This window comes from Pseudorca crassidens, chromosome 4 (genome assembly GCF_039906515.1).
Source record: "Pseudorca crassidens isolate mPseCra1 chromosome 4, mPseCra1.hap1, whole genome shotgun sequence".
Taxonomy (NCBI): Eukaryota; Metazoa; Chordata; class Mammalia; order Artiodactyla; family Delphinidae; genus Pseudorca; species Pseudorca crassidens.
Window position 1 is genome coordinate 132,461,487 of NC_090299.1, and position 13,215 is coordinate 132,474,701.

General features: G+C 37.5%; 1 protein-coding gene across 10 annotated transcripts in view; it reads left to right on the forward strand.

The window, feature by feature from the left end:
* Nucleotides 1-13,215, forward strand: part of INPP4B (inositol polyphosphate-4-phosphatase type II B) — a 718,440-nt gene that overhangs the window by 535,818 nt on the left and 169,407 nt on the right. For all 10 annotated transcript variants that reach the window (XM_067736786.1, XM_067736785.1, XM_067736789.1 and 7 more), the window contains 2 exons: nucleotides 11,158-11,288; nucleotides 11,694-11,798. In XM_067736786.1, the coding sequence (XP_067592887.1) occupies nucleotides 11,158-11,288; nucleotides 11,694-11,798 (236 nt within the window). The remainder of the gene's footprint in view (nucleotides 1-11,157; nucleotides 11,289-11,693; nucleotides 11,799-13,215) is intronic.

The following is a 13,215-nucleotide window of genomic DNA, read 5'->3' on the forward strand; positions in this document are numbered from 1 at the left end:
GCTCCATGTGGCTATTGAAACTTAAGTTAAAATTTGTTAAAATGAAATGAAATTTAAAATTTCATTTCTCCATCACCTTAGTCACATTTTAAGTGTGCAGTAGTCACATATGGCTAGTAACCATTGTAATTAAATAGCACAGCTTTGGAACATCACCATCACACAGAGAGTTCTATTGGACAGCACTGATCTAGGGTAACCAGCAGTAGCATCTCTAATTTTAAAGAGTTCTAGTAACATAAAATCCCCCTTTCTTCCTGCTCATTGGAATTTAATGTAAAGAATAAGAAGGCTGACATCAAGCTTTACCCTTGTCTGCAAAAACAGAAGGGTTTTATTTTGTTTTTTCCTCAAGCTGATAGTATCAAGATATATGTTCCTGATGTGATTTCTAGTGAGAGTGAGATTGTGCTGTATTTCTAATGGAGAGTCTATCTAGCATAGTAGTTTAAAGCATGGGCACCCTAGACAAACTTCCTGGGCTTCATCCCAACTCTGCTACTCACTATCTGGATAACTTTGGGTAAATTACTTATCTTCCCTGAGTCTCAGTTTCCTCATTTAAAAAATAAGGATGATAATAATAATACCTCCTTCCTTGGGCTGTTATGCATATAGAATGAGTGAATATTTATAAAGTTCTCATTATAGTGCCTGGCATGAATAAAGATAATCAGCACCGCTAAATATTTGTTAAAGAAATAGAAAATACATAAGAATTTTGTTTTGTTGTTTGAGATTCCAGCAATTATGGCAGCCAAGGCTGTCTGGTAAGTGCACACTTGAGCAAAATATTTGCACCAGCTCTTTGTTGACCTGGGTGGAATTTACATACAGATGAGTCCCTCAGATGGGAGATTCCAATCTTGTCCTCCTATTGAAGGATACTGGCTTAAAAGAAATCATACTCACCAGAAATTAAAATAAAAAAGAGAACAAGATTTGCATTCACAAGACCTCGGTACATGTCTTGATTCTGCCACTTCCTAACAATATGGCATCAAACAAGTCACTTTACTTCTCACTTATATTCTTCCCATTTTTCCAGAACAATGTTGTTCACTAGAACTTTCCACGATGATGGAAATGTTCTATACTGCACTGCCTACTCTGATAGCCATGTAGCTATCGAGCACTTGAAATGTGCCTAGTGAGACTGAATTTTTTATTTTGTTTAGTCGGGCTCTGGGACAATTATATCTGAGGAGTGTTTTAAGAGTAAGAAAAGAGACACATTCTATACAAAAGTAACCTTGATTACCTGGAAAGCCTTACGGTTTTCCCCAAAGAGCTCTACTTCCAGCACTTTGAGAGCCTCTTGAATTCTGTCTACCTATGAAACTGAACTGGGTGACATCTGCACTCCAGATGCAGGAGTGAGAATTCAAAAGGGTGATACTCACAAACGTTTGCACTTTCTAAAAGTATGGGCATGAATAATGAAAAATGGTAACAGTGTGAGTATCTGTTCTTGCTTTAGTAGCCTTTCAGGTACAGTGAGTAATTTTCATGGCTACCCAAAATAAAAAAGACATATATTAGTATATGTGGATTTAGGAGAAACTTCATATGAACACGCCACCATTTTAAGCATAAATGAAACACTGAGCTTTAACATATTAAAACAATAAATGACCATGTTTGACAAACTTTGAAGGGTAAAGAAGATGTTATGTGGAAGTAAATAAACACCAAATCACCTTTATCAGGAGGAGCAGCAAATAGACTCTCAGGATGGAATAAGACATACTTATCACTCCTCATTTTTTTCTAACGCAGCTACCTAAAATTAAATTATAGAATCCGGCTGTTTATCAGATACAAACAGATTCTGTGATTACAGCTAATTCCTGTAGTTACTGTGTTACAATGCTTAGTCTTTGCATATAAACTTGAAACCTTGAGTGTATAGTACAACAGCCGCTTGTTTCAATGTCACATGAAAATCAGAGTGAATGACCACTCAGAATATCCAGTCACTTTTTCCAGTGAAATAGTGGCTCGTGGACTGCAACATTACCCACGTTGTCATTTACAAAAATGCATTTTAAAAAAGCCTGTGATTTATGGATGCAGTTTTTATCCCTCTACAGGTTAAAGCACAGACAGTTTGAATTGTGGGTTGAAAATACTGTGAAACTTGACATGTAGTTGAACTTTGTTCAGTTTTATGGTGTCACCGGGCCACTTTATGAAATGAAGCCACCCACCAGTCATTTATGGAGTCTACACTTCATTGACTATTTCATGTTTAATTTTTTTCCTAATGGGTAAATTTTTATGGCTTCTTTCAGGTTTGTTTTAAGGTCTAATTTTGCTTAATGAATGAAAGCCATTTGCCTCTTAAACTTGCCACCCATGTACACCCACATGTACTTTTAGAGTGTGATAACTACCAAAAGGCTCTATTTAAATTGTGTAGCCATTTTTATTCTACAAAATGGTATTGTACAGCTCATTGTAGGAAAATATTTCTATTTGCTTAGATGATAACAATTTCAAATAACATTTTAATGTCTTTCTTACTGGTCTGTATCCTTTGGTATATAAATTTTTATCAGGCTATTTGGTCTTACTACCTTCTTGTAAATGAATTAACTGTTACTCTTGGGCACTCTTTCTTACAATAATTACTTTTCGTAATTTCAGGAATTTTTGAATTCACATAACCAGATATGTTAAGTTGATTATTCTGGGTTTACACTTCTAATAAGAAAGGTGCTCGCATGTGGCACTTTGGCCTCAGGACTAGAGATTTCTTGTGTATGTCCCTTAGACAGGCTGAGCATTTCTATGGTTATTTTTCTTTTGAAGAAGTCAGAGTATTTGTAAAATGTAGTGGGAGGGATAAAAGTTCATGAAAGAGCCTAAACTGTATTCTAGATGTTTCCATCTCACCACCACCCCCAACTTCTTTTACACCAAGCAGAAAGAACGCTTTCTGATGAATCTCTACATAGTTAGTGTATTACTCAGGATTCTCTAGAGAAACAGAACTAGTAAGGTGTGTGTGTGTGTGTGTGTGTGTGTGTGTGTGTGTGTGTGTACTCATCCTCAGATCTTCAGGGTGAGTGAGCAAGCTGGAGACCTAGGAAAGACTATGGTGTAGTTTTAGTCCAAAGGCCAGCAGGCTTGAGGCCCAGGAAAAGCCAGTGTCCCAGCTCAAAGTCAGCCTGGCAGGAGGAGTTCTCTTTTAGTCAGGGGATGGTCAGCCTTTTTGCTCTATTCAAGCCTTCAACTGATTGGATGAAGCCCACCCAAAGTAGAGAGGACAATCTGCTTTACCCAGTCTATAGATTTAAGTGTTAACCTCATCCAAAACAACCTTATAGAAACACTGGCAATCACATTGGACCAAATATCTGACACCCTGTGGTCTAGCTAAGTTGACACGTAAAATTAACCATCACAGTAGGAGATGCCATATGAAGATACATTTCAAATCTCTCTCTATCCTTGAGGAAGACATAACCAAACTAGGGTTACAGATCTCAACCGTATAAGGTTAGAAGACTCAACAGTGACTCATTTATGTATTGCACGTATCCATTTTAACTGGGGCAGAGCTCAGCATTCTACTTTGGGGTTAGCTTATATTTTGACTTTATCTCGAATTTCAGGAAAATCTAAGAATTACAGTCTTCAAGCAAATCTTTCATTCAGTTAACAGGCCTACATGGAACACTTTCTATGGACAAAGGACTGTGGTAGGACAAGACGATAAACAAGACAAGTCTCTGTAACTCACAGACTCAGAGCAAAGTTTTCCCCATGTTGAAATTCCCCCCTTTGAATACATCATCATCAGGCTTTGAAACTACTTTTAAATAGAGGCTTTAAGTAGATGCTAAACTTTTTCCTCTTTGAACTAGGTTCTGTTTTGGTAGTCTTAAACCTAGCTTTATTTTTCAGTAGTAGAAACTGTTTACAGCTCTGTACAGAGAATTCCAGTATTAATTAGGGAGATTCAGTGAGAGCAGGTGGATGGCTGGAGTAAGGAAAAGGGCCGGATGCCAGTTTGCTTACTTGGTTTCCCTGTTGCCCAGCACCCTCCCTGTCCTTCTAGCCATGACAGCCCCAGGGGTGTAAGTAATGAAGTTTAAAAAACATTTACCTATTTACTAATCTTTCCAGTGTTTCATGCATTATATGTGAAAGCAGCTTTGGCTATTTCCTTTTCAGTTTCTCTGTGACTCATTTTGTGTTCAGTTATTTCTTTTTACTCTTCAAGAGTCATTTGGGTTTTTTTTTTTTTTTTGGTCTCATTTTCTCTTCATGTTATTTAATAGTCTGTGTTTCAAACATGTTATACTTAGTAGTGTGTTTCACGTTATGGAAGGTTCAGAGGGTCATAATAACCTCCAGGAACTTGCAATTTTCCTAAAGAGAAAAAGCATGTATTTTTGAAATATTTAAACAAGGTAAGATGAAACAAACCATATAGGCAAAAAGTATACCAGAGATCTGTATGAATATTTCATCAAGTTTCAAGAATGTCAGTCTTTACAGTTGAAATGTCAAGAACCATAGAGCATTAGGTATTTCTCAAGTAGGCCTTAGCAATCACCTGTCTCCTTTGGAGACATATTTTATATGATTTGCCTTTTATTTTTGTAGGTAGCAAAGTGAAAGTGGATGGATGGCAGTAAGTGCCAAGAGAACTTTAATGTGTAAGCGGCCCAAGCTTATTAGTATTTGAATATTCAGTCTTTTCTTTTCAACTTCCTGTGCCTACCTATTGGAGTCTTGGAGAATTGGAAAGAATTAGAAACAAGCTAGAAAATTTGTTTTAAAAATAGAACTTTAGTGAGAGTAAGGTAGGGAATTCATAAGAGATTGTGTGTGTTTAGCAGGGCAGTGGATTTTCCAGAAAGAAATATTCATTGTCATTGTTGTAAGGTAGCAATTAAAGGAGACAGCTTTTGAAAGCACAAGGTGTTACTGTGAGTAAAATGATAATGTTAATAGATAGCGGAGTGTTTTAAAAAATATATTTTTTAATGGATTAAAAATGCATTTACACAGCTCATCACTTTTTCCATTCACACCAAAGGTTTAGTAAAGATGTGTAACTGTTTAATTATAATGTTGATGCCAGATTTCTGTTTAGATGAAGGTGGCAACATGCAGACTGGACCACAGGGGACATTTTCTGTGAGTCTCAGAATACTAGACACCACTCTGCACTTGAACATATTTTAGAGATTATTACTGCATACCTAGTAGCCATGCCATTTGAACTGAAAGATACAGAAGTAAAAAAATCTCAACTTACAACTTACCCTTTGTTCAGGTTTAATGTTAAAAGTACATGAGAGTTTATAAATGTGATTCTAGAAGTCAATAGCTCCAGGTTCTACACCCCTTCACTCCATATATGTTCATTGAGTACCTTCATAAACAAGGCACTGTGTTTATTGTTTGGAATTTTGTTAATTTGTTTTGTATTTCTTTGTTCGTACAGTGGAGAATCTTATGGGGTGAGAAAAGAGTTGGTATAGAATTATAGTCTAAAAGGCTTATGTTTTTCTAGTGACTCTGAGATTAACAAGCAGCTTTATTTAGATGCCTCCATCTGTGAAGCAAGAGGTTTCAAATTGTTTCCTAAATTTCCTTCCAGCCATGACATTCTGTGAGTTTGTAGCTGTTGTTTTCTTTTACTATATCAAAAAGGATATGTTAATTCTGATATCCTAAAACTTGGGTCATTTAAAGGGATATTTTGCAAATGAAAGAGGTGCTGATAATTACAATGGAGTAACAGGTGTAAACTGGCACATATGGTTGCTCCACCTCTAACATATGTTGGTTCAATGACAAATAATGGAGGAAATCAGGAATATAGCACATACATATACATACACAAAAAGGACCTTCTTCATCTATGTACATAAATAATTGCCGTGATTTGAACTATATTTCTGATGCATATACCATTCAGACTTTATGTATATAAAAGTCATATATATGTCATAAATATGTATGAAAGTCATATATATCATATTTATCAAAAATATAGTATATATATATGTGTATATATATATATAACCATTAATGGAGAAGCAGAGTGTGTCAAATAGAGCCCAAGGAAGAGGAACATTTCCAAAGTTCCTAACTGTGTTGCCAGCCCTTGGGTACGTGAGATTGAACAATGGGTGTGAACGTATCCATGGTGAGAAATAATGCTGCCCTGTGGAGGCTTCAGCAACTTCAGGTAGGATTGTTTCAGTGCAGACCTTTAGGGTTCTGAAATGTACTGGTGGCTCCTGCATCATCCCAGTGTGATACTGGGCCCTAGTTAGAGACTAAACCCCTGATGATTTAGACACAGAATGACTCTGGGCCTAGAGCTGCCCATTGTGAACTGGGTACTACTGTGATCCCATTGTATGATGTAGGAGTAATGTATTGTGTGGTGGGAGTGATACATTCGGAACTGGGCTTAAGCAGATCCAGGAGGTATGAGCATATATCGTAAAGAGCTGTCCCAGAGTCTCATGTCACTGATCTCATGTTAGTACCTCTATCTTATGATGCTTCTCTTGCATTCTGATTAACTCATGGAGGAAGAAAACACTCAAACTCTTAAAAAGATGGGTCAGCCTGATGTGTTAGGTGGACCTTAAGGTCAATAATGAAGAAAATCCATCCAGTGGGGAGATCTGAGAAACAGTATGACTGTTAATCATTTAGAGGGAGAGATGGCCTGAGGTATGGATATATATTAAGTTTAGCAAAGTGAATGGCTTCACGGGCCTGGAAGAAATAAGACTAGAAGATTGGATTCAAGGAGTATGGGCAAGGGTATGTAGATGGGCTTATAGGAGTGAGCACAAGTATGCCTGAGCCATGCCCATCAGAAAGCAAATACTCTTTATGACCAGAGAACATTATCACCTGCCCATGGATTAGCCAGACTCCTTTCTTGGACACTCCAGAGTTTGTGAAATAGACCCATGAAGAGAATGGCCTTGGTGGCAGACACAGGGGTTATACATGGACCTAAAGGCGTGGCCTCCCTCTCCAAGGCTGATATAGCTACTGCCACTGCTAAATGTTAAATGCCAGAAATAGATTGGCAATGGACACGAATATGGTACCATTCCTTGGGGGAGACCCAGCAGCTCTTTGGTGGCAGGTCAATTACGTTGCATCCCTTTGACCTTGGAAAGGGCAGCAGTTTATCCTGGGACATGAAACACAGTCTGAATACGTGTTTCCCTTTTCTGCTCACAGTGCCACTGCTGGCACCCCCATCTGATGGCTTACAGAATGATCTGGTGTCCCACATAGCATTGCTCCAACCAAAGGACAAGTGCTACGTAAAATGAGGTGCGACATGAGTTTGTAATCACTGCATGCCCCTCCACCCAAAAGCCACAGACCTGATAGAACAGTGGAATAATATTAACCATGAAAGACTCAGCTAAGGTACCAGCTTGGGTAAAAAAACTTAGGGTTGGGGTACTATCCTCCAGGATGAAGTTTATATGCTAAACCAACAGCTGGTATAGGATGTTGTGCCCGCTATAGCTAAAATAACCACCTCTAGAAGAAAGGGTTAGCCCTTATAATCAATCACAGCGCCCCACTTTTGGGGATCTGCGCTTTCTTTCCCTACAGCCTTAGACTTTGCCAGTTAGAATCCTGGTTCTTGGAGTATGGGGACAGGCGTTCTGTCAGGGGACCCATTAAAAGTCCCACTTAACTGGAAGTTGTGGTTGATTTCATGTGTGATCTGACTACCGTACATTCCTAACTAAATGGACCAGCAAAGATAGTAAGAGATACTGTGCTCACCACCATGGGGAAATAGGGCTGCTGAGCAAAGAGAAATTTATCTAGAACTCAGAGGTGTTCCATGGCCAGAAGTGCATGGGAAGTTGCCACAAGTAAAATTCCATAACAGCAAGGAAACGAAGAGCCTAATGTCTTCAGATTAAGGTCTAGGTGACCTCACAAGGCAGCACTCCAGAAATGCCAGTGGAGTATGAGGCAAATTTGAAATGAGTGGTAGAATGATGAATACCACCAGCTAAGGCCCCCAGAATCAGCTGGAGTATTGACTGTTGTGCTCGGTTCGCTGCTTCTCTTTAAATCTTTGGGAAGTTGCAACTGGCCGTCATTTTGAAGGATTGTACTTGAACTTCCCTCTTGCAGAAGATGAAGAACGTTGTCTTATATGCTATCTGGATTTCATAAATGGATCGGAATTGTGCAAGAAGTTGCCTGTCCTGGGCCCCGTTTTTGTGTTTTCCTATGCCCGCTCACCACCAACACGTCTTCAGGTTTTGACCACCTGCTCAATGGAGAGCCCCTCCTGGGCTCAGTTTATGTGCTTTTCTGTGCTGGCTTAACTGGAATGTGTCTTCAAGTTTTGACCACTTGCTCAATGGAGAACCCCAACTGGTGACACCATTGTCACCTTATCTCCTGATGCCACCAGCTTATCAGTCTCCCTCAAGGTGAAGACCAGCCATTATCATGCACCCAATGCCATCTGCCGTGGAAGTATCCAGAGTGGACTTGGCACCTATATGTTACCAGACCCAGGAAAGTTCTGTCTCCACTGGAATATTGCCCCCCCAGTGGCTGCCTGGAGGAGACAGATTGCATAACTAGAAGTACAGAGGAGCTAAAGTCCCATCAGATGAATCTTTACCAGTGAAATAGAGTGGATGGTAAGGAACTGGCATATAAATGCATTTTCCTCCATCTAACAATCTGTTCCAAGGTGCAGAGATTCCGTATGACTTCTCTGAAGTCATTCCACATGGCCACCTAACCAGCTGTGTTTTCTTGTGAAGTTCTGCCCAGCTTGATAACGAACGACGTTATGCCTGTTTTCGCTTTTTCCCTTCAGCACTTCCCTTCTTACCTCCCTCTGACTGACCTGGGATTGCTTGATCTCAGGCCCTGCCTTCCAGAGAACGTGGATGGAGATATAAAACAAGGCTCTTAGATGCTAAAGTTTTTGTTTACTGAGTGACAAATCAAAATATAATACAAACAGCCCTAGCCTTCCTGATTGAAAAGTTTACTGATTTTCATGCAGCCAATTATCTTCTCTATTTTAATGTATTAATGTAATTAATTTCTTTCATTTTCTAAAAACTTACTTTCTTACTCTGCCCCATTTTGTTTTACACCTTTTTCATTACTCTAGTTTATTATACCTTTATTCTATAGTTCTCCTATATTTGAACTTTTTTTAAAAAAGATTTTTTTTGATGTGGACCATTTTTAAAGTCTTTATTGAATTTGTTACAATATTCCTTCTGTTTTATACTTTGGTTTTTTGGCCGCAAGGCATGTGGGATCATAGCTCCCCGACTAGGGATCAAACCCGCACCCCCTGCATTGGAAGGCAAAGTCTTAACCACTGAACCACGAGGGAAGTTCCTGAACTTTTTTAATGCAGAGAAACCTTATGTTGTTTGTCTGTCCCTTTCAGAATGTGTATCTGTTTAATGTCCTCTCTTAGAACAAAAAAGCAGTGAACGCCAGGTTTCGTCTAGTTATTTAAATATGTAAGTTTTGACATATTGGAGGAGTGTAATGAATTTTAAACCCCAGTTTGTAGATTCCTCCCGGCTTCCTTCAAGTCACTCCCTACAGAACGCTAAGATTTTCTGATCACACTTTGTCGGACTCCTCTTGGGCAGGGAGGTGTACTCCACCCCAATATTCCACACCGTAGTCAGGGGCTTCACTCTTACCGTCCCCTCCATCGCCACCTCCCTTATAATTATTATTTCTGATAGGAATTCAGAGACAACATAAATTGTAAACCCATGGTGCGTTTATTAGTGTTAAACAGTAATACCTAGTTAAGATTTCTATTATAACCATATATTGAAAGTAAAACCCAAAATCTTACATATTAAGTTGACATATCACATTTGCTCTCTACCTCAGATTTGACCTAATTGTCCAGATTCTTCTAGACTTGATATCTCCAGCTTTTGGAATTATCTGTTTGTTTTGTCCTGAATTTCAATACCCTACCATCTGAGTCCACACAGAGAACTTGACTTCCCCACTCTTCAGCCTTCTCCCCTAACCCCGCTTTGGTCATGAATTTCCTTTACTCCCATTGTCCATTGATTAATTACTTCCATGAATGTTGTCTGATGAAAGTTAATCTGTGGAAAAGTTGAGAATGAGATTAATGTTCACAAAAATTGTGAAGACCTCAAATGGAAGATGCAGCAATACTATATAGCATTCCCATTGAAACCAAACAAAGGCAGCTACAAGCATTTGGAAGCAAGTCACATTTTTGCACACCATCCATTATTCCTGAATTTAACAGGATGTTAAAGCTTCTACATCTTCTGAATTTATTAGCTTGGTATTTAGCATGTTTCACAGCCAAAATAGCAAAGAAGTTTCATTACTGCTGGTTAAACTGCCTCATGAAAATGTTGTTGGTAAAAGGTTATAGAAATGAATGAGAAATCTAACCAAGAAGCATATTAAACCATTTATCATTATAATTTAAAAAGGCATTCTGATGACTTATATTAACATGGCTAAAGGGTAGAGAATTAAAGTTAATAATTAAAACCTAGATCTTGATTAGCTCTTCTTTTGATAAAGAGGGGACAAAATATAGGCATACAGTATTTACTTAAATTGTCCTTAGGAGAAATTGAGACCAGTAAAATCATACCTGATCATACTATTTATGGGCTTTAGAAAGATTACAGCTATATTATATATAAACTAGATTCCGTGATTAGCTTGTGTTTCCTTCACAGTCAGATAACCCTTTCCAAATTATTTCATGTGGGATCGTCAAAGCCTAGAACTTAGCTATCTCTCTATTGAGGTTTAGTGTTTTGTTTTGTTTTGTTTTAACTGAATGGCCTCTATTTATATTAAGGATAATAAGTCTTTGCCATCTTTGTGAAATTTTTATCAATAAATTTAAACCTTTTTTTTTTTGCTCTTTGACATACAGGACTTTTAATGTTTGTATGGCCTAACCTAGTCACTTCTTCCTTTGTGTTAAAATGATTTTTTTTCCTAATAAGCACAGAGCTTTCCTGAAAGGGATGGTGAATCAGTTAGTTTGGCAACCCTGATTAAGCATTTTGTGTCTGTGGGTTTAAGATCAAAATAAATATTTTCTCTTCTTTTTCATTGTAACAGAAACCAGGAGCTAAAAGAACTTGGTGAGCTTTCTCCACACTGGGACAATCTACGAAAAAATGTCCTTACTCACTGTGATCAAATGGTGAATATGTACCAAGACATTCTGACAGAACTCAGCAAGGAAACAGGTATGAAATCAATGACTTTACATATTCAAACTGAAATGAATTTCATGTATGTTATGTGAAAACAATAATAAATACTGTTGTTCTGGACATAGAAAAGTCAAGATTTAACAAAAAACAAAAAGCAGAAAACTTTTACTTCCAACTCTACCATCTTGGCATGAAAAACAAAGAAGAAAAAATTGCACTATTTTACCTCATGGTATCATTATAGGGGTAACTGAGAATTTTTTTAAATTAAATTTCTGAGAAGAAAATCCACTCATACAGAATATGTTTTTCTTTCTGAAATTCTTATAACATTTTTCTATGTCAAATGTACTTTTCAACACACACACACATACACACACACACACACAGACACACTATTTATTTACTAATGATGTTTAATTTTTTTTTTCCACCTAGGGTCCTCTTTCAAATCAAGCAGCAGCAAAGGAGAGAAAACATTAGAATTTGTTCCGATAAACCTACATCTGCAAAGAATGCACGTACACAGCCCTCACTTGAAAGGTAGTATATAGTATTCTTTTTCAAATGGACAAATTATATTAGTGTGTACTTCTTTAAAAGGCTTGACTATTGGCAGAATTAGAAATTTTAGCAGTTATATAAAGGTGAAGATGAAACAATTGAAGCTGATAATGACCCTAGATACTACAAAAGAAACCATTACATTTTCGTTGCTGTGTTTCTGGGCAATGCTTTGTAAATATGCCACCTGAATTGAGTTACAGGTGACTATGCAAAATGAGTATTAGCTTTATTAAGTATTATCAACGATGCCTAATAACTCCCCATTGTGCTACTGTTTGCATTAGAGAAAAAGAAAAACAAGACTCATTCATTTTGTGCCTATCCTGAGAAACCAGAGTCCAAAGATGGACTCATGTGCTATTTCTCCGACTTAGTGGTGGCTATCACCAGAATCACCCACTTCCCTATGAGAAGCGGGTTTATCAGATCGAAGGTGCTACAGTATTTTGATGTACTTGGTTGTGAGAGACATTTTTCAAGAAAATACACATAGATTTTCATAACATACCTGAATAGTTCTAGAGTGAATGATATGGGGTTGAATTCATTGCCACTCAAGTAATTCCTTGCCATTTCTCAGTAAAATATATTTTAAATACTCTTCTCATCTCCCTTTTCTTTAACTTATTGCTGTATCAATTTTGTGCGTATTTAGGGTGACCACCTGCCCTTATTTATCAGCAGAAGTCCCATACTATGCCTGTTTGTCCAGCATCTTTGTTAATGATGCCCTCCACATCCTTTCCATCTCAAAGGTCTCTCTGAATCATAAATGCTATGGTCATCCTATGGGTACTCATCTTCCTAGGAAGCTAAAAGTTACTTTAGATCATCAAATCCTTTATGCTGAGTCTATCAACATATATATACAAACATGCACATACACAGATACATCTAAAGAAGCATTCTAACACCCAATTTTGTAGCCATTGTCACGATGAGGCTACAGGTTAGAGGTCAGAGTTTTAAAAACTTAAAATAAAATCTCTGTCTGTTTTAAAATTACCTGAAGTTTTATAATCAGAAAAATTAAATTTTTCAAGTTGGTGCATACTGATTGTGTATACACAACTAGCTAACGCATAAGTTCAAGTGTAGTTAAAATCATTCTGATATATAATTGTATTATCTTTGGTAACCCTTATCAACTATCTGAAATTTTAACTTGCATCCTGTTCACCAAAAATTATGTCAACTGAATTAAAAATGAGATGGATTGGCCTGAGGCTTTCAGGAATTCTTCCCTGAATACTGAGTGTCTGTTAATAGTTTGAACATAACAATATCTAATGGTTTTAAAAAAATCATCAAAACCAAGGTCATAAAGAAGCTGCAACATTCAAAAGCTATCTGACAACCAGCATAACTTTTTTTTCCCTAATGGCCTATATGA